Source organism: Clupea harengus, chromosome 6, assembly GCF_900700415.2.
Source record: "Clupea harengus chromosome 6, Ch_v2.0.2, whole genome shotgun sequence".
Lineage (NCBI taxonomy): Eukaryota > Metazoa > Chordata > Actinopteri > Clupeiformes > Clupeidae > Clupea > Clupea harengus.
The window spans coordinates 21,606,436-21,630,542 of NC_045157.1; the positions used below are offsets into that span (position 1 = coordinate 21,606,436).

General features: G+C 44.7%; 2 protein-coding genes across 6 annotated transcripts; one reads left to right on the forward strand and one right to left on the reverse strand.

Moving 5' to 3' along the window:
- Positions 1–373: 373 nt before the first annotated feature.
- Positions 374–13,594, reverse strand: LOC105906477 (zinc finger protein 821). 5 transcript variants are annotated; one of them, XM_031569408.2, is made up of 6 exons: positions 10,652–11,303; positions 4,996–5,103; positions 4,711–4,835; positions 3,544–3,642; positions 3,046–3,212; positions 374–2,492 (listed from the first exon to the last, which is right to left on the reverse strand). In XM_031569408.2, exons 1-6 carry the CDS (start codon positions 10,689–10,691, stop codon positions 1,580–1,582), a joined length of 1,452 nt encoding a protein of 483 aa, XP_031425268.1. In that variant the 5' UTR covers positions 10,692–11,303; the 3' UTR covers positions 374–1,579. The 5 variants fall into 5 exon arrangements, with proteins under 5 accessions (XP_031425268.1, XP_031425269.1, XP_031425266.1 ...); XM_031569409.2 differs by lacking the exon at positions 10,652–11,303 and adding an exon at positions 13,504–13,594 and having other exon boundaries at positions 375–2,492; positions 4,972–5,103; XM_031569406.2 differs by having other exon boundaries at positions 375–2,492; positions 4,972–5,103; positions 10,652–11,302.
- Positions 13,529–22,966, forward strand: copb1 (COPI coat complex subunit beta 1). Its single transcript, XM_012834722.2, has 22 exons — positions 13,529–13,619; positions 14,949–15,086; positions 15,259–15,488; positions 15,641–15,810; positions 15,998–16,112; positions 16,212–16,304; positions 16,649–16,786; positions 16,877–16,996; positions 17,125–17,232; positions 17,349–17,495; positions 17,743–17,888; positions 18,002–18,098; positions 18,797–18,957; positions 19,176–19,296; positions 19,406–19,633; positions 20,002–20,181; positions 20,941–21,085; positions 21,243–21,362; positions 21,468–21,613; positions 21,775–21,864; positions 22,270–22,425; positions 22,592–22,966. Exons 2-22 carry the CDS (start codon positions 14,996–14,998, stop codon positions 22,649–22,651), a joined length of 2,862 nt encoding a protein of 953 aa, XP_012690176.1. The 5' UTR covers positions 13,529–13,619; positions 14,949–14,995; the 3' UTR covers positions 22,652–22,966.
- Positions 22,967–24,107: the final 1,141 nt, after the last annotated feature.

Genomic DNA, 24,107 nt, shown 5'->3' on the forward strand with positions numbered 1-24,107 from the left:
TAATATTACTGTACACACAAAAACAAGGTTGCAAGGTAGGTATTTGTTGTGGAAAAAAAGACATAATAAAAATATGAAATCATAACTTAAATCTCATTATCTTAATCCAGTGACCAAGGCAGCACTGACACATTGGGTAAAACGAATGCACTGACTGCACCTCAGGGTTAGTGGTGCATGTATCATGGCCCCTGCTGGCTTTAGAGGTATCATACAGATCGTACAGTAACGTAACAGCAGCGAGACGAAGAGATTGGGTTCTGAGGATCTCCAGGGTCTGAGCTGATCTGACTACACAGGCAGAAGAAAGCCGAAGACGTTCCAGCTGCATCCTTGCTGGCCCTGAATAACTGGGCTTAGCTGGGGGGGGGTTGCAATGCAGTTGCAATGTGCAAAATAAAAGTACACACACACACATAAAAACAAGAATATCTCAGGTCCAGAGAGGTCAATGTGACCGGTAAGAATGAAGCAGTTGAGAACAGAAAGTGGCAGTGTCAACCAGGTGAATGTGTGTGTGGAAATGTCTGTGTCAGAAGAGCCTCTTCCTCCACGTGGCTATGGAGAGACCATCCCACCTCAAAGCTCCTGAGTGCTTTCTAGACCCGTGTGTTGTGTTCAGTAGTGTATGCAGTGCTTTGGAAGGATATTTTTTACTGCAATGTATCTGTGAGCGAGAGAGATATAGAGATATATGAGGAGAGAGTGAGAGAGAAACCGTCTGTGCAACAAACTGGTGACCTTCATATCAAGAAGGACTGTTCACATCCAGTCTGCCTTCATTCTGGTATCCACCTACATGAAAAGACCATTTCACCATGGGCAGCACCCATCAGAAAAATAATAGTGAATTACCTCTAGGGAACAAGGCATAGATAGAAATATGATTTTACAGAAAGAAGGAAGAAAAGACCACTTGAGAAGATCTGTGTGTGTGTGTGTGTGTGTGTGTGTGTGTGTGTGTGTGAGCAATAGTGTCCGTGTTAGTTAGCATCAAGGACGTCCAGTCTATGTGTGTGTGTGTGTGTGTGGCCCTGTAAGGCCCCTGAAGCCCTGATGGAGTCCAAAGGTCAGGCGGAGCACTGATGGGCACATGACGAGGTAGTTGGTTTTGTGGATATGAGCTAGCCTGGCTGAGACCCCCCCTACTGGTGGCAGGAGGCAGTACTGGCTACTGGTAAACCGTGACAGTGGGCAGAGACGCGCCACTGGAACTGCAGGTCCATATGCAAATAAGGAGCTCCTTCTCCTCTATGGAAGAGTGTTGCTGATCCATACAGAAGCGGGCTGGCTGAAAGTCTGAAAGCCCTACTGGACAGACAGAATAGAATCTCTTGAAATATCATGCTCAATAGGCATACAAGTTGAAAACTAAAAACATTCGTAACCCTGTTTTTTTTTTGTGTGTGTTTTCCCCGTCTCTTCCCTCATCAAGGAAGTCTCGAGACAGAGGTGTTTTGCTAATTATGAGTTCTGTGCTTTTTTCCCCCAGTAATCTCAGACGTGACTGGAGAACATCCAGAGGTCTACGTGGGAATAGCTTCCCTCAACCCAGTGGGCAGGGGGGTTGCGGCGAGGGTCACTGGTTCTGTGCCGACCCGCTGACGCCCATCTTGCAGTCGGGGCCAAGCGGGCGCAGCGCGAGCGGCAGCTGGGGCACGGACTCCCCCAGCCGCATGAACAGCCCGTTGTCCAGTGAGGACGGGGCGGAGGCCGGCGGCGTGACGCCGCCGCCTCCCTGCAGTGGAAAGGGGAACTGAAAGAGGCTCATGTCGGCCGTGAGGGCGGCCATGGCGGCGGGGTCATGCTCGATCTGCATACGCAGCGCCGGCTCGATCTTCTCCAGTCGCCGCTTGAGCCGCTTGGCCTCGCGCTCGCGCACCAGCCGCGCCTGCCGCTTATCGGGCGTCTCGTTGGCGCGCTTCATGCGCATGGCCTCGCGATCGCGCTGCAGCCGGCGGGAGCGCTGCTCCTCCGACTCCTGCAGCCGCTGCAGACGCTTGGCCTCACGGTCACGAAGCCGGCGCAGCTCGCGCTCGTCGGGCGTCTCGCAGGCGCGCTTGCTCTTCTTGGCCGTGCGCTCGCGCTCCAGCCGATGCATCCGGGACGCCAGAGGCTCGTTGCGACGCCGGGACGCCCACCGGCGCATGACCGGGGAATTGGCCTCGGTCAGCTGCTGGTAGGCCGCACAGCTGTTGCACACTAGCAGCACGCCGGCCGGGTACACGGGCATGGGGCTCAGGAGGTCTGGCAGGGGAGGCAGGCCGGCTCCGCCAGAGGGGCAGAGGGGGTCTGGTAGAGGGGGGAGGGATGGGGGAGTGGAGGAGGACAGCAGACTGTCAGGGAGGGAGGGCAGCGAGGGGCCGGACGGGGGTGTGGGGCCACCAGAGGGGATGGGCCGGGGGGCCATGGAGAAGCTCCCGTCCAGACAGCCGCTGCCACTGCTTGTCAGGTCCATACTGCTAGCGTGAAAGAAATCTTTCAGCTTCTCCCTGCAGTGAGAGACAGCCATAGGTCATTGACTGGACATTCACGTAAATCTTCCTGCAGTTATGAATATCCTCATTTGAAGATTGCAATACATTGTTAGTTGTTTTGTTCTACAATTTTTTTAGTGTTGACCTTTGGCCTATTACCATTGATGTTTTCAGCAAACCAGCTGAATCTGGTGCTGCTGGTGAAGCTAATAATGAGGCCTAAAATCTGTATATATATATATATATATGAAGAATGTGACAACATTCAGTGTCAGTGAAGCATGGTAATGTAAAGCTGGGGAAACTCTCTAAAACGAATCATTGAGACACAATGATACAACACAAATTGCATGGTTGAAGGAAATGACATTTAAAGTCGGTCATCCGGCAGAGACAAATGTGTTTGGCAGTGTCATGGAGGGTGTTCGTGAAGTCTAGTTCAGGAGGCATTTCAAGACCAGTTGATGTTACTGTGTGGCGTATTAAGTGAGAGTTTTCACGGCCAAAACCTGAACCATGGAGCTGTCAGGGAAGTCTGTTAGACTGAAGAGTGTGAAAGGAGACAAACCTGTTGAAATTGGTGGTGTCTGTGAAGCGGGACCCACACACGGCACAGTTGGACAGCCGGTCCTCGGAGTGAATGAGAAGATGGCGACCTAAGGAGCCTGGCGAGCTCAGCGCCCGCCCACACACTGGGCACACGTAGCTCTTGCTTCCACCCACTGCCGTCGTATGCTGAACGAGCGAGAGAGAGAACAAAGATCGGAGAGGGAGATAGAGAGAGCGAAAGATGAACCAAGGAAAGAGGAAGAGAAGACTAGGAGACTAGGAGGAGCTAGGGGGACAGTTCAAGTGAGTTCATTCAGCAGCAGGAGGGTCCTCCCTGTGTACTCTATGCCATCTTCATTTATGTAATCGCAAATTGCCAAGATGTCCAAGATGACTTGTGACCCATAACCCCAGGGTTAAATCCCTTATTGGACCTAGCTTAAGATGATCCTACCCCCCTTCTCCCTCCCCCGTGGTTTACCCTGCGCTTTCAGCCTTGGGTGGATGATGTCCTCACCTGGTAGACATGAGCAATGAGATGCTCGGAGTGGCTGAACTCCAGCGAGCAAAGAGGACACACATAACTGCTTTCCAGGTCGTCTCCCTCCTTACTCTCCTGATGGGGGGGGGACACAAACAGGGACAGTTGACACAAACAGTTGATGCATCAGACACTGCCTAGACAGATTTGATAAGATAAGGTAAGACAGACCTCACAGAGCCTGGGCTGAAAGAAATGCTCATTCCCTCTCAGATCTATGCATCTTAGTGAGATTTTCTTTAGGACCCCTCATGTTGCTAACCAACATCATGATGAGCATAATTTCATCTCATTCATAGACCATGGACCAGAGTCCCTAAAGACACCTCAAACCTCTATGATGTTCTTCAACCGCAAATTACACTGAGAGTCATATTTTACAATCTCCTCCCTTGACTAGTCTCTTCTTTCCCCTAGGTGATTGGTCACAGAAAAAAAAGAAAGAAAGAAAAGAGATTGCAGTCTGTGAAGTCTGTAGCTTGGCGTAAAATGTATCCCAGAAGCCCCTGTGAGTCACTCTGCCTGTCACTGTGATGCTCGGGTGTGCGTTGCCATAGAGGTGTGAATCACAAGACAGAAATAATCCAAGATTTCCTTTCCTTCTTGAGGCAGAGGATTCTTCAGTATTCAGATACAGCATTTCAACTCAGGCTCTCACTGCTGCTGCTACTGTGCAATACCTATGGCTCTATGTTAGCGTGGTGTTACTGGTGTTACATCTTACTGGTCGAACAAGTCTGACAGGTTTCAGTTAGCTATGAGTGTGTTGTATAGTTCAACACAAAAGTGGGTCTTCTAGAAGAGACAGGGGCGAAATTGAGAACCCTGCTTATTCTAACCCAACATACATCAGGAGGATATAATACATTCACAGTCATTGTCCTAATCATCAAAATTTGGGTCAAGGAAATGCACAAGACCCACACCTTTCTAGGAACAGAAAGAGTGTGTGTATTGACTCATCACTTCCCTGCATAATTTCCTCTCAAAGCTTTTGAAACTTCCAAGTTTACAGCAACAGTGCTGAGTTTCATGAACACACACACGTGCCAAGTCAGCAGGGGCCAAGCCATGATACCGCAAATTCAACACTTTCAAAACCCTCTATGTCCACAACACTTTGCGAGTAGTGAACCCACTCACCTCCTTAACCCCTCCCTCCTGCTGGGAACAGGAGCGGCGGTGCTTGTGGCCGGTCATGCTGTCGTCCACCGAGGTGTTGGAGGACGAGTCCTCGCCGTGGTTGTCCAGATCGCTGTAACTGTCATCTACAGAAAACGAGGACAGACTAAAACCAGAACTACAGCCACACCAGCAGCCGACTCAAGCCTAACCCCACTGATGTAAATGCGACATCGGTCGCTCATCGCCGTGAGGGTAACCCTCTAGGGATGGTCAGCTCACCTGTCACGCTGTCTTGCTCCTCACCTTCTTGGGAGTTGTTGCTGTGGCACTCGCTGTCTTCGGCGAAGTCGTCCCGCACGTCCATCTCCAAAGTGTGCTCAGAGTCCGCCAGTCCTGGGGTGTGGAACAGCCCTGAGGAGAGGACAGGGGGGGGGGACGAGACAAATGAGATGACGGATGTAAAGACAAAAAGCGAGGAGACGAAAAACTCAGACGCGGTCCACGGAAATAACAAACAAGACTGATGTGGTCTCTGAAGGGGGAGCACTTTTACCAAACGAGGCCAGGCTGGGTGTGGTGTGTGCTAAGGCAACTGTTATGAATACCACAAATTAGCCACTCTGCAAATCTCTCGAATGGCTTAAATGGTTTTGGTTAACGCTCTTGCTCTCATTTGTAGTGTGGAGAGCCACAGGCATCGCACTACAAGCAGCAAGAGGGGAGACAAAACCAGTAATGCAAAGCTGCGGCACTAGCAGACGGATAGAATCCTTATGCTGCAGGATCCACACGCTAAAAATATGCACAGTGACACAAACTGAATGCCCTCACTCACTCACTCTCCCACACAAGCTCACCAACCCCCCACACTTTACACAAGCAACACATATACAATACTAAGCTCAGTCCCCCACACACATGCATAAACATGGTGCAGTCCCAGGGGGAAAGCAGCAGGCTGCATTTGTGTTTGCCCCCTCCGTCTGGGAGCCCGGTTCTCCAGCACAGAGAGCTGTCTCCCGCAGTCACTTCCTCACACCCACACAGGCCTGCTCACATCTCCTCTTCTATCCTCTCCTCTCTCACACGCCTCCCCACTTCTTTTCTCCTCTCCTCTCTTCTCTGCTCTTGTGCAGGTACACCATTCCAGATCTTACGCCATCTCCTGCACCGCACCACCTAGAGGGCTAGAAGGTGTGCCGGTGCTTTGAGCAGCTGGCGCTGAAGCGTCAGAACCTCTCCCATCTCCAGAGCGAATCCCCTCGGCTTCATTCTTCCCCCACCGCACAGCATCTTTCACGTAGCACTCGAGCACGGTGCCGTGCGAAAGCGATCGTTCAAAGGGGCTGCCTCGCCCTCCCGAGGTCTGTGCAACTGCAGAGCACAGAAGCCACGCCAGCCTGCTCATGCGGATCATAGGGCATAAACACGGAACCACAAAGGGCACTGACCTCATTCTATATGAATGACTTGTAAACTCTATTTCCCAGAAGCCCATCCCTCTCTGCTCCTCTCCCTGTGCGTGGGGCTGGTTGACACTCAGCTGTTATGTGGGATGTCTTTCTCTGCTCACAAATGGCTGTTTTCTGTCCCACTTGTAGGTATAACGACCTGATGTAATCTCTCCTGATGGGAGGGGTGCAAGACTTCTTGACTACAGTCATCTGGGTCTAGTAGAGGTAATTGCAGCCTTTAGCTGATGTAAGCCTTGGGTAATATAGGGCATTAGGCCTGAGCAACACTGTGTGATAACAGAGAGAAGCTTTTAATGTTGTTTTTTACCTTCAAACTCCCCCAAGACTCCCATTCCTTCCCCAATCTGGCTGAACGTGAGCACTTTGAACACAACGGGAGAGTGGCTCTATGTGCTGAACTATGAACCACCACAACAGGCTAGCTCTACTGCACCCAGCCAATGATTGATGTGTGTGAGAGAGGGAGAGCGAGCTGCCCATCCCCCACTGCCAGGATCTGTCTGTACATCTGTCTCACTCTACCCCCCTCCTCTCCTCCACCCTTCTCCTCCCCTTTCTCTCTCTCCCTCTCTCTTGCATGCATGCTCTCTCGCTCACTCACTCACTCTCTGCCACTCTGATGTTATCTGTGAGTCTGTGTGTCTGTAGGCAGGAGGTGACGCAGTGTCTGACTGGATCCAGACAAAGAGACAAACTCATCAGCCAACAGACACAGGGAAAGAGTAGGGTAGGGGGGTGGAGAGGGGAGGTGGGGTGGGGGGAGCAAAACAAAACAGACAAAAGAGAGAATGCCAAAACTCAACTCAAACACTGAGCAATGGGGGTGCTCTTCAATTCAAGCTACTGCTGCTCCCCCCCCTTCTCTTTCGAGACACAGACTTTTGAGACACAGAAAAATCACCCTCTCATACAGACACACTCTACAGGAAATGTTGGGGTGGGGGCCGAGTGCTGGGGCCCCATCATTCCGTCCCCATGTGTAAGCACAGGCGTTTTCCGGAGCATGGGAATAGTGAGACGCAGACATCAGATAATCCCAGACGCCTGCCTCGTTTCTCACTCCGCCTAATTGACAGTGTGGTATTCCAGTCAAGTTGGAGTAACCCCCTCAAATGTCTCGTTCTTCCTCCTCCTCCTCCTCCTCCTCCTCTCCCCCTTTCCCACCCTGGCTAAAAACTAGCATTCCCCACGGATGCCCTTTCAGTGTCTGGAAATCAAACCTGGCCTCCCTAAAGTCTACTTGACAGCGCAAAAAAAAAAATGAGGGCGTGCGTGATGAAAATTCACCAACTCTTAACTACATAACTACTAGTGGTCTGAGGCACAGCAGACATGTGGTGCGTTATCAGAGGTTCAATCTGTTTGTCAGCAGAGATGTTTTAAGCTCTAGGCACTCCATGAATCTGAAGCTCAAACTTGAAACTGAAATTTAGTCTGGAAATCTGATTAACATCTCCCTCTGGGTCAGTTGTGTGGTCTTAAAAAAAAAAAAAACTTCTTCATGATTGTTGTGACCACCCACAGCAAAAATCTCACCCACAGCAATCTCCATAGGCACCAGAGAACACTGCAGCTTAACAGTTATCAAGGCAACCCCAGACAGTAAATAACTGGTGTTTATTGTGAGAGGAGTGAGGGGGAGCGAGGGTGGGATCATAGCCATAGGAATAGCCCAAGTAGGCCTCTTAGAGGAAGTCTGAGGACTGCTTACATGCAACCATACACAAGCATATAGGGTCTCACCGAGATCAAGCAAGCAAGATACCACTGAGACATCAGGTGGAGCTTACAGCACTCAAGTACCATCTTAAAAAGAAACTATGTTAAGAAAGGATGTCTAATGACCTTATGACAACTGGGGCAGATTATTGGGAGCAATCCCCTTGGATGGCCTTATGCGCCCTAGTCCCACGGCCTCTGTAGTAACAGTGCTGGGGACGAGTTACACAACTGTACAGCTCACCAGTGAGGAGCTCAAGTGCGCCTGTTATCCTGGTATAACAACATCAACAATCAGCAGTATGAACCATGAGAGATGCCTGGCTCTTTTGTTTATAGAAGAGTACACAAGGAACACTCAGGCTGCTACTGATGATTAGGGTGACCAGATGCAAACAGACCAAATGTGGGACGAGTAGTATGTTTGTGTGGGACAATGTCGGACACAGTATCAATGCTGAGAGGTAACCTAAAACTTTGATATAATGCCTATCTAACTGAATAAGAAACATTCGTACTCTGCTGTTCGGCTTGTAAAACACCTATACTTTGTCCTCCAGTGGATTCCACAGCACTCCAGTTAGGCCATAAAAGATACAGGCTAAAGCTTTTGCTACATGAAAGTTATGATGAGCACAGTGCTATTTGTCATCCAAAAGGCACAGTCATTTTGCAATGTAACATGTCTGTTGATGGACATCCAACATGCATTGGCCATTACAGGCCCATCAGAGGCAACTGTCCTTATGCAAAGCAGCAGGCAACATGCAGCTCAAGCCTTTCAAGTTAAACCCCTGACTTAATCCAACATATCAAAGGCACCAAATAATATCTATAACAATTTCGATACAAATATTTATATAAAACCAAAATCTCTATGGTATGAATAGCATTTTTCACCCATTCTTTACTAAAAGAACATTTTCTTTCCTTTGTGGCCATGATGTCACCTGGTAGCTTTTTCGTTATCTGCATAGTTTATGTAAGTTATGTTTTTATGAGGTAGCAGAGGACCTACGTCTACAGTTTGATTGACGGCCCTATCTGCCTCTTGATGACAGCCTCTTGATGACCGTCTTCCCTGCTCTCTTCTCGGCCACTGGATGAAAGCCAGGCTTTAAGGAAATGTGCATTGCATACTATGTTGCATTTGTATGAGCCAGGTTGCTGCTTTTGACATAGAGGTAGTGCCATTAAACAGAGTAGAAACTATGCCGCAATGGTATACGCGGCTCATGTGCCGGGCGGGTAAAATAACACATCCATGTGTTCTTATTTCTGACAATTACAAACCAACTGACCTATGAAAATGTGGGACATTATCTCAATATACAGGATGCAGGACACCTGGTCACCCTACTGCCACCCTGACACATGACAGCATATCACGACATCTACGAAGAAGGGATGAGCTGTATGAACAAACTGTTACATGACGGTGGAGTTATTCATTACCCTGATCATTAGGCTTGTACAATCCCATCTGCCGGGGTGTTAAACCATCTCTTCATTTTATGATACAGAAGATTCTGCCTCAACATCCAACTTTTAACAAACATGAATATATAATCACGGCCATGTCACCTCATACCAGTCCACACAGCATGTGCCAGTTGTGAGTCATTTTCATGCCTGTGTAAATGCCATCACATCTTTTGCTTCGGTCTGACAAAATAGGCTCACACAACATGCAAAAGCATATAGCCTATTACAAGGACTCAGATACAGAGGCAAGATACATAAAAGAAGGCAAAATCATAAATAGAGGTAACTGTTTAGTTTTCCACTACAGCCTTAAAATGTCTAGTAAATAGTTCCTCTTCATATGTTGATTATAAGGTCCTTATCATTTCACGGCACAGCAATAACCTGGAACTTAATCATTTTCAGCACAAGAACCATTCTTTATTTTAACCTCACAAAATGAGGGTTGAAAGGTGAATCCAACATGCCAGAGCATGCTTTCATGCGGGCTCAAACAAAACCTCATCTCTTCACAAGACAAACACTTACACACACATAGACAGCTGCCCATAAACACAAATATATTGGGCCAGGCCAGACATGAGCAATTGTGTAATTACAGGGCAACAACAATTGAATAGTCTCCCCTGAAAAATAAAAATCTCTTGGGGGAAAATAGCATGAATTAATAGTGGCAAAATTATGTAAAGCTCCCGAAACTAAGTTGAACTTGGATAAGACACCTCAGTTTCCATTTTCTGTCACAAAGTGATGAGCAAAAGTTGTGAACAAGAGGAAAGAGTGTTGACATGTATGATGCACTAATTCAGCATTAATCAGTGAACAAGATACCACAGACGGTAATTTTACACGAACGTTTACACGATCTTTCAGTGTGAGTGTTTATAAAGCCTGTAAGCATTATTTTACCATTCTCAAAATACAATCATGTTTCTCATCACTGCAAAATACTGAGAAAACGAAGGCTGGTGAGTCTAAAGACAATCATACTGCATATTAAAACGTGATCAGTAGTTCAGCCACTGCACTTCTCACTTGCTTTAAGAGAGATGTATCGTCATGAGCGGCGTTAGACGGCAGTTGAAACATTGTAGCCAATCTAGTGCATGTATACAATGAAACATAGCTACATCTACGTTTAGCGACCGAGAGAGACCACCTTGTCTACGAGAAAATGAAGGCTAGATGAAAGAAACTACGACCACCTAACTACTCGGTAGTCTGCCTTACAATTAGGATAAGATAAATTAAGATGGTGTTACAATACCTGAGATACCTACAATTAACTTTGAAGGGGTTTGTCTGTTTCCGTCTGGACATATTATTCCCCACTCCCGGCTGGAAAAAAACCCTCGAGTCTCCTCCTAACCCCGACAAATTTGAAGATTCCTTTGACCAATCCAGCGAAAATTAGTAAAATGACTCCCGTAAAGGAGTACAACTATTACAAAGTAAAAAATTAAAAAAATAGCCGCTGATCAAAGAGCTCAAACCAGTCGGCAATGTAACGCGGCGCGCTACATTGATGTAAGATGGGTTTCATTTAATTTGAGGAAAATAAAAGACACGTACATTTTTCTAAGAAAAAACATATCGCAGGGTACTAGTTGACTTGTCCTACGGTACACACGCTTCTAACCGACCCCCATTCACAACAGATATCCCTAACGTTTGATAATAACACTCCTCGGTCCGGGTTGGGATGTTCTTCGCTTTACAGCCCCGGTTGCTATCCGCGTCTGCGCCGTTGACGCTTTGCCAATGCACTGCAGAGATCCACCGCCGACATTCACTTATACATAGCTGGTTTGTTTGCACATTGAAGGCAGGGGGAACGCCGAAACGCATTGTGGGATATATACCATAACGTCGGAGGACCGTATAGGAACCTATAAAATCACTAGGCCTGGGTATGAAATCACATAGGCCAAAACGATGTAGTCTTCCTTATTGCGATGGCTTTGTGACAAAATAGGTATACAGATTAGTCTTACACTTGTGAGAGCATCAACACATGTAATGTAGGCTACTAACCACCTCATTTCAATCCCTATATGTTGGATTGTTTGAATTTACCTTATATCCCAATGCTATTTCTCAATATTTTATTTCTGATTTCTTATTTCTGATATAGTATAGTGAGTCAGATATGTGTTGAATAGCTAAATGGTCTGTAACTTTTTCCAGCCCCTTTGAATGCATGGAGGTATATTTATGTGGGGTCACAACCATATACAGTGGGCTATAGACTCTTGAATTCCCTGGCCCTCAGTGTCATTGATCTGAGCATTTGAATGAGACCTATCGTGCCCACTAGATGGCGGGCATTTGCCGAGCAGTTTCATCTGCTTTGACCTACTTTAAAAAAAAGAAGGAAAGTTGACTCGGGATGATAACAATTAATATTCCGCCAGAACAAAAACCGCTTCTTAAGAATCATGACATAATCCACATCAATCCATTTAAAGGGTTAAGTGGGGTGCTATTTCACTTTTTTTTTTCAATCTTCAGCCATCTTTGTGTGAATTATGAAGTCATTTCGAAATCAGGAATATTACAAAGAGACCTTTTCTGTGTGACACTGCCACTCAAAATCACCTCAGAATACATGCATTCTAAAGAAAGTAAAACCCTAATTTTTGGAAATAAACCATTCTGAATGTGAATAAGTAGCTTAAGGATATAGCCTACCTTTTGATACTTTGATAATATACTCATTCTACATTATCTGGTAATCATGCTGTAGGTAGGCCTATTTCTATTAAGTATTTCTAGCTAAATGTCTTGACTGTGATCTTAAAATACTGCAAGATTGTGTTTTTGTTTGTTTTCCATGAAAAGCATAAGAGCTAGCTTCTGTCCATTGCTTACCCAACCATGGTGTTTTCAAATGAATATTTTCTGACAAATTGTAGTTGATTAATTCATTTTTAATTGTCATGACACTCAGTTTCTAAAACCGGCTGCGATGGTGGGTTCCTAAATCTCTTGAGTGAGACTGTTATGGAAATAAGAATGCAGCTGTGCATGACGATAAAAGGGACTGTACAATTTTAGAATGCTTAGAATAACAGAAAATCATCTTTAATTGTCCAAGCTGGCGTTCTGCTCACATATATAGTGTTCTTCTCAGTGAATTTCTTTTAATGTGGGCTGAAATAGGTCAGTCTGAGAGAAAACTGATCTTTTACGATACTATCTCAGATGATGTTTCTCAGTCTACCATGGGGACATTTATTGCAACTCTGTTTACCTCATACTCTATAGATCCACTAGCAAAGTTTGTTGTTTGAATGTATTTATACAAAATATGCCTTTGAAAAAAAAAACATTAAAAGGTTTTGAAAGAGGTCATTGGAAGAGACTTAGTCTGAGGTATATTTAAGTTTTCATGTTTTGATTTGGATAATATAATAGACTGGAACTCAGCAAATATATCTGGACTAAAAAAAAAAATGCATAACTTAGTCTTTGATGTCTTACCAAAACAGACATAAGAACCACAGTTTTTCTTTTCATTTCTGTCTGCCATCAGAATCAGAATGCTACGCTGCTTCCTCAGAAACTTGACTGATCATAAATAATAGCTTGACTGATTAAACTTGAAAGCTTTGAGTTAGCGTCAAATTCAAAATATTATCACTGACAACATCTATGGCCTGAAGATTGTTTAGGTCTGCCAAAATGAATGAATGAAATGGAGCTCTGACAGGTTCTAGTATACATGTATACTGTATGTTAAATATAGAATAGTCTTCAAAATAAGACTTACAATACAGAGCACTTCATTGACAAAAGACAATTTTACATATGTATCACAGAACTGTCTGTCCTTAGTATAGTTCAGCCAATTTTATATAACAGAAAATATCTGTAGACTCAAGAAATGATACAGTATGAAGGGGCACATGGTGGATGGTTACCTTAATAAATACATGTGTAAAGTAGCCTCACATATGTTTCGGCTATTGTCCAAAAAAATAATTGACAACGGCAGAACTATATTTAAACTCCAGTAACACATAGGCGTCATTGTAAAAAGATATTGCATTCATTTCGTCTTAACATCACGTCTTAATCGAGTATATGGCGCTTCGCAAAAAAAAAAATCTGTTGGTCCTCTCATGCTTACCGTAGCATCGATGTGGCTCAGACAGGGAGGTTCCACGTCACTCGTAAGTACTGGAGAAGCAAACTAGCCACGGATGCGGAGATAAAAGAAACGGGAATAACAGCTACAACCTAAAGGTAACAAACACACATAGCTTTGTCATATTATTTTCATAAAAACAATGCAATATGTCTGTATACCTCCAGTAAAGAATATCACTTCGGTAGATAGAATGATTTAGCTTGTGTCAAGCAAGCTGACTGAATCACTTTGCTTGCGAGCTAATCGACGATATGATAAGGTAGGAACTTACTAGCTGCTTGCTTGCTAACGTGTAATTTGACGGCCAGTGAGAAGAAGAGAAGCATGAGGTTTAATTTGTAAATGAAGAAGGAGACGTTTAGTTAAAGGTACCATACCATAAGAAATTATGCCAAAATCAAACTAGCTAACCAGCTAGCTAACGTATGCAGTGTCCAGTTGACGTTGAAATGAAGTAACGCTAGCGAAGAGCTACTCTGTTATCTGTTTGCCAGCCTTCGGAGTATGTAATTGAGCTAACTAGTTAGCATAGTTGACATTAAGGCCTCATTACACAAGTATACATGATCTACAACTGAATATCTGCCATTGCACTATAGGTTATTTGCACCGTCTTGATTCTAAGATCGTGCGCTTTAGCCATTCATTTCAGTGAAGAATTCGTACCTTTACGTAGTATGACATCCTGCCAGCGAGTCAGGAAGTTGTTAAGTTGATGTGTACAATTTTTGTTAGCTCTCGAGGCGTTCTTGAGGGCTGAAGTTAACACTATTACACAACCGCTGTGCTTTGTTGAATATCGATGACATAGATTGCTGAATTCTTGCTCCGATTTATTTACATTATGAAACAATTTATCACTTTTTGAAAGGTGCCTATGTTTTTATAGGCAACTGGTTTTGGGATTACCTTCAAATTAATTTGGTCGATACATGGCCATGTGAAGCACAGAAACACACCTTTTGATCCCACTAGCCGTCCAGTATGTAGTTCTTTGGTCCGGAACGGAGCATCTTGCGCAAATGCAAGAAAAGCCTTTACAGCACGACATTGCCAAATATGTCGCCAACAGACAGCAGTTAGCTAGTTAGCTAACTTGTATCAGTGCCAGCTGGGCTGTTCGTGGTCTGCAAGGTGGATGCCTTTTCGGTAGTTGGCTAGCTAGTTTGGGACCAAACCCACTAGGCTTTACTGGTGTACAAACAAACAGAACGGTCTGTTAACACTATTCTGCGATTGTCGTTAGATTACGACAATGGTGCTTAAGGTTCGTCAGATTAGTATTCATTCCTTCTGATATTTTAAAGACAAAACAGCCTGTTACAACTATTCTGCGATTGTCATTAGATTACACGACAATGGTGCTAAAGGTTCGTCAGATTAGTAGTCATTCCTGCTGATATGTTATGTGCAATTTTATCCAGATATTTTGATTGGAGTTTCTTACAAAGAAGAGGACCTGCCTGGCACCATGACGGCCGCAGAAAATGTGTGCTACACCCTTATTAATGTTCCAAATGACTCAGAACCTCCATCTGAGGTCAGCCTTAAGACTGATCTAGGTAAGCACTTATAATATTTACCAACATAACGGCTGTAATGGATTATAAGATTTTACACAATATTCTACATACTGCATATATATTATGTTGTGCTTTAGTCTCTAGTAATGCTTGTCTTTCAGTATCTCACAAGGTTTGATATGATAATCTATGTTTGATTTTCTTTATACAGAAAAGGGAGAGATCAAGGCCAAGACGGAAGCACTGAAGAAAGTCATCATCATGATTCTGAATGGGGAGAAGTTGCCGGGCCTTCTCATGACCATCATTCGCTTTGTCCTCCCACTCCAAGACCATACCATCAAAAAGCTGCTGCTGGTCTTCTGGGAGATTGTGCCCAAAACCACTCCTGATGGCAAGCTTCTACAGGAGATGATCTTGGTCTGTGATGCCTACAGAAAGGTATGTGGAAGAGAAAGCATGTACATTTTAACCTGAAATGAATGATCACTCTCATGAACTGCACTACCATTCTTATGGGCCAGCGGACTAGTTGTGTCTTGCCAGTGTGCCTTGTTTAAGAGTCTGAACACGTGTCTCATGGTACGTTTCAGGACCTCCAGCACCCTAACGAGTTCATTCGCGGCTCCACTCTTCGCTTCCTGTGCAAGCTGAAGGAGGCTGAGCTGCTGGAGCCGCTCATGCCTGCCATCCGCGCCTGTCTGGAGCACCGCCACAGCTATGTGCGCCGCAACGCTGTCCTGGCCATTTACACTATCTACAGGTCAGTGTTTGTGTGTGCTTGAGCAGGGCTGGAGATGGATGAATGAATTGTCTTTTGAGTGCTGTTGATTCAAAGTATAAACAAAAAATGTACCTTAAGGTGTTCATGGAGAATAATGTTACATTTAACACAAAGACATAGATGTGTGCTGTGCGCATATGTTCAAGCTTTGATTTGTTTCTTCCAGAAATTTTGATCACCTGATCCCAGATGCTCCAGAACTGATCCACGACTTTCTGGTGAATGAAAAAGATGCCAGTTGCAAGAGAAACGCTTTTATGATGTTGATTCATGCGGACCAGGTAAAGATGTGACCATTGAATCTTTTAATGTTGTCAGCAAGGAAATGTTGGCTTGATTTTGGTAGTGGCATGATTTTGAATTCTTTCTCCACTTTACAGGACAGAGCACTGGATTATCTCAGTACATGTATTGACCAGGTGCATACCTTTGGAGACATTCTTCAGTTGGTCATTGTGGAGCTGATCTACAAGGTAATTTATTCTTCCTTAATTCACCAATGTATCAAAAATCACACTTTTTTTCCTTCCTCAAAAGATGGCCAGATTTGATGTAAGATTCAAACTGGAGCATCAGTCATTTAAAGATTTATACATTATGGCCAGCTATCTAGAAAATTATTTATACCAGCTATCTAGAAAATGATTTTGCAATATTTTAAGTACAAAATGATTGGCTTTATCAGAATCATTGTCCCCATCATCCTTGTCTTTCCTTCGGCAAATGCATTTAGATCAAAATGTTCCTGTTCAGTGAGATGGTTGTTTCGTCGGATTTAGACATGATTTTTGGAGATTGATTCTGTTCTCTTGTGTAGGTGTGCCACGCCAACCCTTCAGAGCGAGCCCGCTTCATCCGTTGCATTTATAACCTGCTCCAGTCCTCCAGCCCTGCTGTGAAGTATGAGGCCGCAGGGACACTCGTCACCCTCTCCAGCGCCCCCACTGCCGTCAAGGTGCCTATGCATCCCATTCCCATCTGAGAACAGCCGTTCTTCCCTCCTGTCTGGGGCTTGCATGACACTAACAGTTGTTTATCTATTCAGGCTGCTGCGCAGTGCTACATCGACCTGATCATCAAGGAGAGCGACAACAATGTCAAGCTGATTGTACTGGATCGCCTGATCGAGCTGAAGGAGCACCCCACTCATGAGCGTGTTCTGCAGGTCAGGCTGGATTTGATCCGCTGAACTTTTCCACCCGTGTTGTCGACAAGCGAGTTCCGATTTTATTCCCTGCTTGTGTGGTAAGTTGTCTGTGTTGAACACCCTGTTGTTTTTTGTCGGTCCCTCAGGACCTGGTGATGGACATCCTTAGAGTGCTGACCACTCCTGATCTGGAGGTCCGGAAAAAGACCCTGCAGCTCGCCCTTGACCTCGTCTCGTCGCGGAATGTTGAAGAGGTGGGTGTGTTGAAGAGTTGCCGTTGTTTTTTTGGTGTTTTTAAGCCCAATTGTTTCGTAAAAAACACTTTCAATTATCTTCAATCATGTCTGTATGTTGTTGTGGGCTCTTGCAGCTGGTCATAGTGCTGAAGAAAGAAGTGATAAAGACAAACAATGTCACGGAGCACGAAGATACCGACAAGTACAGACAGCTGCTGGTGCGCACCCTTCACTCCTGCAGTGTCCGTTTCCCTGACATGGCTGCCAATGTCATCCCTGTGGTAAGCATACTTTCCCCCCCTAAGTGTATGTCACCCCCTAAAGCTGCGATAGAAGTACTTACCTTAAAAGATTATGCATGTCTTGTGAAAGAGACTAGACAGGATCCAGTGATATAAATGTATTCTGTGTAGTGTGTGTAGGCACCCTTGGCGAGCTCCACTTGAAAGCGTACCTTGTATTAACTTAAATGTTTGCATTTTGTGTGTGTGTGTGTGTGTGCGCATGTGTGTGGGCGGGCAAATGCAGCTGATGGAGTTCCTGAGTGACACTAATGAGGCAGCTGCTGCAGATGTGCTGGAGTTTGTGCGAGAGGCCATCCAGAGGTTTGAGAGCCTGAGGCCTCTCATCATAGAGAAGATGCTGGAAGTCTTCCACGCCATCAAGACAGTCAAGTAAGCCTCTCTGTACTTATTTGAATTCTACCATTGTTCAAGTTAAGATTTCTGTGTCACCAGGGGTATGGTATGTTCTAGATATTTTTTTAATGCATGTTTGAATCCTTTAGGATCTACAGAGGAGCTCTCTGGATCCTAGGAGAGTACTGCAGTACCAAAGAAGATATTCAGAGTGTGATGACAGAGGTGCGGCGATCATTGGGAGAGGTACGTATGAGAATTGTGTGTGTCTGGATTAGGGCTGAACGATTAATTGCATTTGCGATTTAATCGCGATATGATAGAACGCAATTTTCTAACCGCAACGTTCGCGATTAAAAAACGTGGTCTAAAAAAAATATATATGTATTTTATTTATTTTTTTTTTTAAATGGTAAATTTTGCACACAGTGTTTAAAAAGTGCATGTGCCTAGTGTTTATACTTAAAATTACTTTTTTTTTTATTACTTAAATGAACAGTGGCAAAGCCACCGATTTGTTCTTGTTTCTGTAATGAGCAGTTAAATAAAAATGTAAAATGTGGGAAAGAATATTTTACACTAAATGTATCTAATATTGTGTTGGTCATATTTAAATCATTCATTACGTTTTGTTGGGAAAAAAAGAGGATAAAAAAAAAATTGCATATTAAATCGCAATCGCAATATTTTGGTAAAAAATCGCAATTAGATTATTTTCCCAAATCGTTCAGCCCTAGTCTGGATGATTGGATGCAGTTGTTTTGTTTTCAATGTATTTTAAAATGCATCCCATTGACTCTCTGGATAATGCTTTTTTTTTGTCCACATGGTGACTAATCACTTCACTGATTCTGTGTTGAGATACCATGTAGCCATAAGATCCTCCCTCCTGTATAACCTCTGTAGCGTTAATACTAGCGTTAAATGTGTTTCCTCATCTCCAGATCCCCATAGTCGAGAATGAGATAAAGAAGGAGGCTGGGGAGGGGAAGCCAGAGGAGGAGGTCAGTGCTGCTCCGGCCCAGAAACTGGTGACTGAGATGGGCACTTACGTCACACAGAGCGCCCTCAGCTCCTCGCGCCCCTCCAAGAAAGAAGAGGACAGGTACAGACATCCCACATAGCTCCTGCAGCTTCAAATATAAAAACCCGTTACTGTCTACATATCTGTTTCACTATAATGTAAATGTGTAGGGATGTAACGTTTGATTGATCAGTGTTGTGACGTCATTCACACAGAATTTAAGTTACAGTGTTGTTGTTTTGTTGTTGTTTTTTTTTGGTTTTGTTTTTTACAAATGGTGTTTTGTACCTCTTTTGTAGGCCACCACTGAGAGGCTTCCTCATGGATGGAGACTTCTTTGTTGCTGCCTCGCTGGCAACCACCCTCACCAAAGTTGCCTTGCGATACGTGGGCATTGTCCCTGACAAGAAGAGGCAGAATGTGAGTGGTTTATTTGTTTGTGTAATCACTATCCCTTTAGCAGTTATCTGCGTGCCGTTTTGAGATTTGCTGAGGTGTTAAGTCCAATGCATTGTGCCTCCTACTCTAGTCCTTTGTGGCCGAAGCTATGCTCATCATGGCCACTATCCTGCACCTGGGCAAGTCCTCGCTGCCCAAGAAGCACATCACAGACGACGACGTGGAACGCATCTCCCTTTGCCTGAAGGTGCTGTCCGAGCTCTCGCCGCTCATGAACGACATTTTCAACAAGGAGTGCCGGAAGTCGCTCTCGCACATGCTGGCCGTGCGCCTGGAGGAGGAGAAGCTCTCACAGAAGGTAGGGGGCGCTGAAGAGCCACTGGGATTGAGAGCATTTCTTCCTGGCGATGCTCAGATGTTTCGGCACAATTTCATAACTTACTCCAACCTTTGTACACATTTGCTTTTAGTAGGTCAAAGGTCCCTCATTTTTTTTTTTAAGGTAATTCCTAACTTCAGTCATTTCCGTTTTACTTTCCTGTAATAAAGCTTGGTACTAGCTTTATTACAGCTAACACTACACTTGACCACCACAGTCAATGATGGATCTGATGTTGGTGTATATGTAATGGGGGGGGGGGTGTATGGGTGCTTGAAGTCCCATACTTGAAGTCCCATGAAGAGCCATACTGTGTTTTGCTCACCTTTATTACGTCTGACCTGCAGAAAGAGTCTGAGAAGCGAAACGTGGTCGTGCAGGCGGACGACCCCATCTCCTTCATGCAGCTGACGGCCAAGAATGAAATTACCTCAAAAGATGACCAATTCCAGCTCAGCCTACTCGCCGCCATGGGCAACACCCAGCGGAAGGAAGCAGCCGACCCCCTGGCCTCCAAACTCAACAAAGTGAGCCTGAGTCTCAATTTGTCCATGAATTAACACACACCTGCCTTTCGCCATAGCAAAACAGATGCAATGTTTGATGTAGCCAGTAGAGGGCATTGTGGTTAAAGAGATGGACATAGTTCCAGAACTGAATTACTTTTAATAATAGACTTGGGCTGTGGTCAAATAGTTGAAAGAAAATTACATCCAATGTCTTTTCCTGACCTCGATGGAAAACGTCACAAGGTTAAGGAAAGATGTGAAGGAGACCTCATAAGTGCATAACGACCGCACTAACACTAAGCTACGTAATTGTGCGACGGCAGATGTTATTGACGTGAGTCTTTAAATATTGCCACCGCAAGGAAATGTGGAATGGCATTCTCTTCTTTCCTGTCCATAAAGGATGGTCCAGTGTCCCCTATGCTAAAGGAGATAATAAAGGATGGTCCAGTGTCCCCTATGCTAAAGGAGATAGGAAAGGAAGCAATGAAGCACCTTTCCATAGCATTTAGAGAACTCGACCAGCTCTTATCGGGACTGCCGCTGAGATGCTTCTGGGTCATTTCACTCAGTTAGGAGCCTTCCTAAGCAAAAAAGACTGTTTGACTAAAGCCCTGGCCTGAAATATCCATTGACCTCTGACATCCATTTCATTATACAGTCATGAATATTCAATACATAGCATCGAAGGCAAAGGTTATGCGCATGTTCCTGTTAAGAAGAGGAAGGGGGGAAATCCATCAAACCATTACTCAAGATTTTATGGTTTCATTTTAGGTCACTCAGCTGACTGGCTTCTCGGATCCAGTGTATGCGGAGGCTTATGTCCATGTCAACCAGTATGACATTGTCCTGGATGTGCTGGTGGTTAACCAAACCAGCGACACCTTACAGAACTGCACCCTGGAGCTGGCCACACTTGGTATGTTAACATTGTAATTCCTCCAGCATCTTTTTCATGTGGAAGTAGATTTCAATTTTATAATATAAAATAATTTAATTTAATAATATATTTTTGTGTTTGAATTTCTTTTCCTGCAATACATAATTGAATAATAATTCCCTTTTGCAACCGGCAGGTGACCTTAAGCTTGTGGAGAAGCCGTCTCCTCTCACTCTTGCCCCCCATGATTTTGCCAACATCAAGGCCAATGTCAAAGTGGCATCCACAGAAAATGGCATCATATTTGGAAACATAGGTACAGCTTTCTGTGCACTAAGTGCCTGCTCTGTCTTCAAAGTTTACCTAACTGCTGTTGAAATGAAGCTTCATATTCTCATGAGCTGACTTCTGTGTTTGGCAGTGTACGACGTGTCGGGGGCAGCCAGCGACAGGAACTGCGTGGTCCTCAGTGACATCCACATCGACATCATGGACTACATACAGCCAGCCTCCTGCACTGACGCAGAGTTCAGACAGATGTGGGCCGAGTTTGAGTGGGAGAATAAGGTACAAGGACGACCAGCATTTCTTGAGGCAGCTAAAAAAAATTGCGATTACCGTAGGAGAACTGTGGCCTCATTCCAATACAGAGCCTCTCCCATTTGCGTAGGCCCAACTGCAAACCCAGTGCAGGAGTGCAGTGTTTGACGTTCTCATTTTACCCACAGGTGACCGTGAACACCAACGTCAGCGAGCTGAATGATTACCTGCTCCACATCCTCAGCTCCACAAACATGAAGTGCCTGACTCCAGAGAAGGTAATGTCTAAAAGTAGTGTACAACTTGGTGGCATATTTACCCAGTGTTGTTTTTTTAAAGGTGCAGTCCACGAATTGCTACTCCTGATCCTCGAGCTGTTCGTTCAGTGTTGGCGATCAAAAAAATAAAAACTCTGTAAATGGGAAGCAAACATAGTGGCTCGCATCGAGCCGTAAACAATCCCAGCCAATCAACACGCGTGCTTCAGGAGCACAGAAGGGAGGGGTGTAATTAAAATGGCCGTTGAGCTCAAATATCAACAGTCTTGGTGAAACTGAATCACGGACTGCACCGTTAAGAGCAGAGCCTTTTGGACATGTCTAACAAGGTTCCGTTTTTTACGTCAATGCTGAAAGGAGTTTTATCAGTGTTGCCTCACTTACTGTTGCCCTTGTTCATATTAGGCTCTGTCTGGCATCTGTGGCTTCATGGCTGCCAACCTGTATGCCCGCTCCATATTTGGTGAGGATGCTCTGGCAAACGTAAGCATTGAGAAGCCTATCCACCTGGGCCCAGATGCACCAGTCAACGGACACATCCGAATCCGGGCCAAGAGCCAGGTAGGCAACTTTCATGCATGCTCACCATCCAGTATAACACAGAAAAATGCAAATTATGTCTGGCCTGATCTAGCCCCATGCTAGTGTCCTGAACATTTTGGAATGCAACAGTGACTGTAAGTTTCACTGAAAAGTTAATGAATGAAATGTGTTTTTGTGTCTACAGGGCATGGCTCTGAGTCTGGGTGACAAGATCAATCTGTCTCAGAAGAAGTCCATGTCTTAGAGGTGAAGCTCATCGGTGGCATAAATGACAGCTGGTGCAATGCCTCCCCACACTGCTCCGTCTAACCTCTCTGTTCCCTCTGTAGTAGTACGTGTCTCTGTCTCCACTGGGCACAGTCAGTACCGGCTGTGTGCTCCTGTGGCCAGTGGTTGTCAGTCCTATCAGATATTCAATGCGTAAGGGGATTATTATTTAGATTTTCACAAAGCTATGTGTATGCTTTATCAGACCTCCTTCCCCTCCCCCCTACGTCAGTCATCAAGGGATTGTCTTTGCTCGTCTGTAACTTTCAATAAACACTGCAGATTATCCATCTTTTCGTGTCGGTCTTTTTGTAACGGGCTTTGCTCTGACGGGCTTTGAGGGAAATTCAGAGGACGCTCCTGAAAGCCCTCCTTATCTTCTGCATTTCTGAATGCTGCTGCCATAACTCCCAGTGGCCTCTCTGCTGTTTGACATTTCCTTCAACCACAGATGACGCAACAAGAGAATCATTTTTTTTCTGCTTTTGATGATCGAAATCTTCAGGCATTTTTGGAATTGCCCAAGGGTCACATGCTTGACTGCTGACTGTATACTGCAGGATGCCTCATGCAGAGGAAATGGGTTGTGCCTGTATGCTGTTCTGGTGCGGGTGCGTGTGCGTATGCCATTGTGTATATGGAAACATACTTTGCGCGTCTGTGTTGCAGTTAGCTCAGCCAGTGGATTATTTTCATGCAATATTTTTTCTCTGGTTGACTTTTGGCCCTGATAATTAGGGGTTGTCACTGAGTGCGGTGTGGAAGCTCTTCATAAGAACGATTCTTGTGAGATCAATAAAAATAAGCTTTACTCAGGGCTTTCTTAGAGAAGGATGAACTGCAGAAATCTGCTGATGCAAACCTACATGTGTGGAGGTCTCGTGTTCAAACCCATTAAGGGGATGAGCCAGAGTGGAGAGGACATTGTTCCCCACATAAATTTTACATTAACTTCCATTTTATGGGACTACAAAAGCTAAGCTAATGTGATTATTTGATTCCCCAGTTGCATATAGATTACATAATGAGTTCTACTTGATGATCTCTAAGCTTATGTCAATGGGAGAATCAAATTTCAAAGAGGGATAACACAAATGTTCCAATATGCAATACTTTCCTGCTGGTTTAACTTTGAATTAGGGCAAATCTATAGTGTTCAATGCCTAATATAATTGTATATAATGCTGTCCTTAGTTGATGATCATCTTCCAATTTAAGAAATTGATTGTCAGGTCAGGTAATCAATAAAAGTGAAGGACTGACATGTTTTCTTACAAGGAAAAGGTAACTTAACGTAATGTAACTGGAGGAGAGGTTGGGTATAAGTTGTAAATAATATCCAAAATACATTAATAAAGAATAATGTTCATGCTTTGTAACCAACCGGCATATTGCAGTTGTGACGGTATAGATCCATATTTCTATATTTTGTA

Coding starts and splice junctions, on each gene's coding strand:
- LOC105906477 (XM_031569406.2), bottom strand. CDS start 10,691: ATGTCCAGACGGAAACAGACAAACCCCTTCAAAGTTAATT. Junction 5,104..10,651: donor AAACCCCTTCAAAGTTAATT/GTAGGTATCTCA, acceptor TCCTCTCCTCAG/GGCTGTTCCACACCCCAGGA. Junction 4,836..4,971: donor GGAGCAAGACAGCGTGACAG/GTGAGCTGACCA, acceptor CGTTTTCTGTAG/ATGACAGTTACAGCGATCTG.
- copb1 (XM_012834722.2), top strand. CDS start 14,996: ATGACGGCCGCAGAAAATGTGTGCTACACCCTTATTAATGTTCCAAAT. Junction 17,233..17,348: donor CGTCGCGGAATGTTGAAGAG/GTGGGTGTGTTG, acceptor GGGCTCTTGCAG/CTGGTCATAGTGCTGAAGAA. Junction 18,099..18,796: donor TGCGGCGATCATTGGGAGAG/GTACGTATGAGA, acceptor CCTCATCTCCAG/ATCCCCATAGTCGAGAATGA.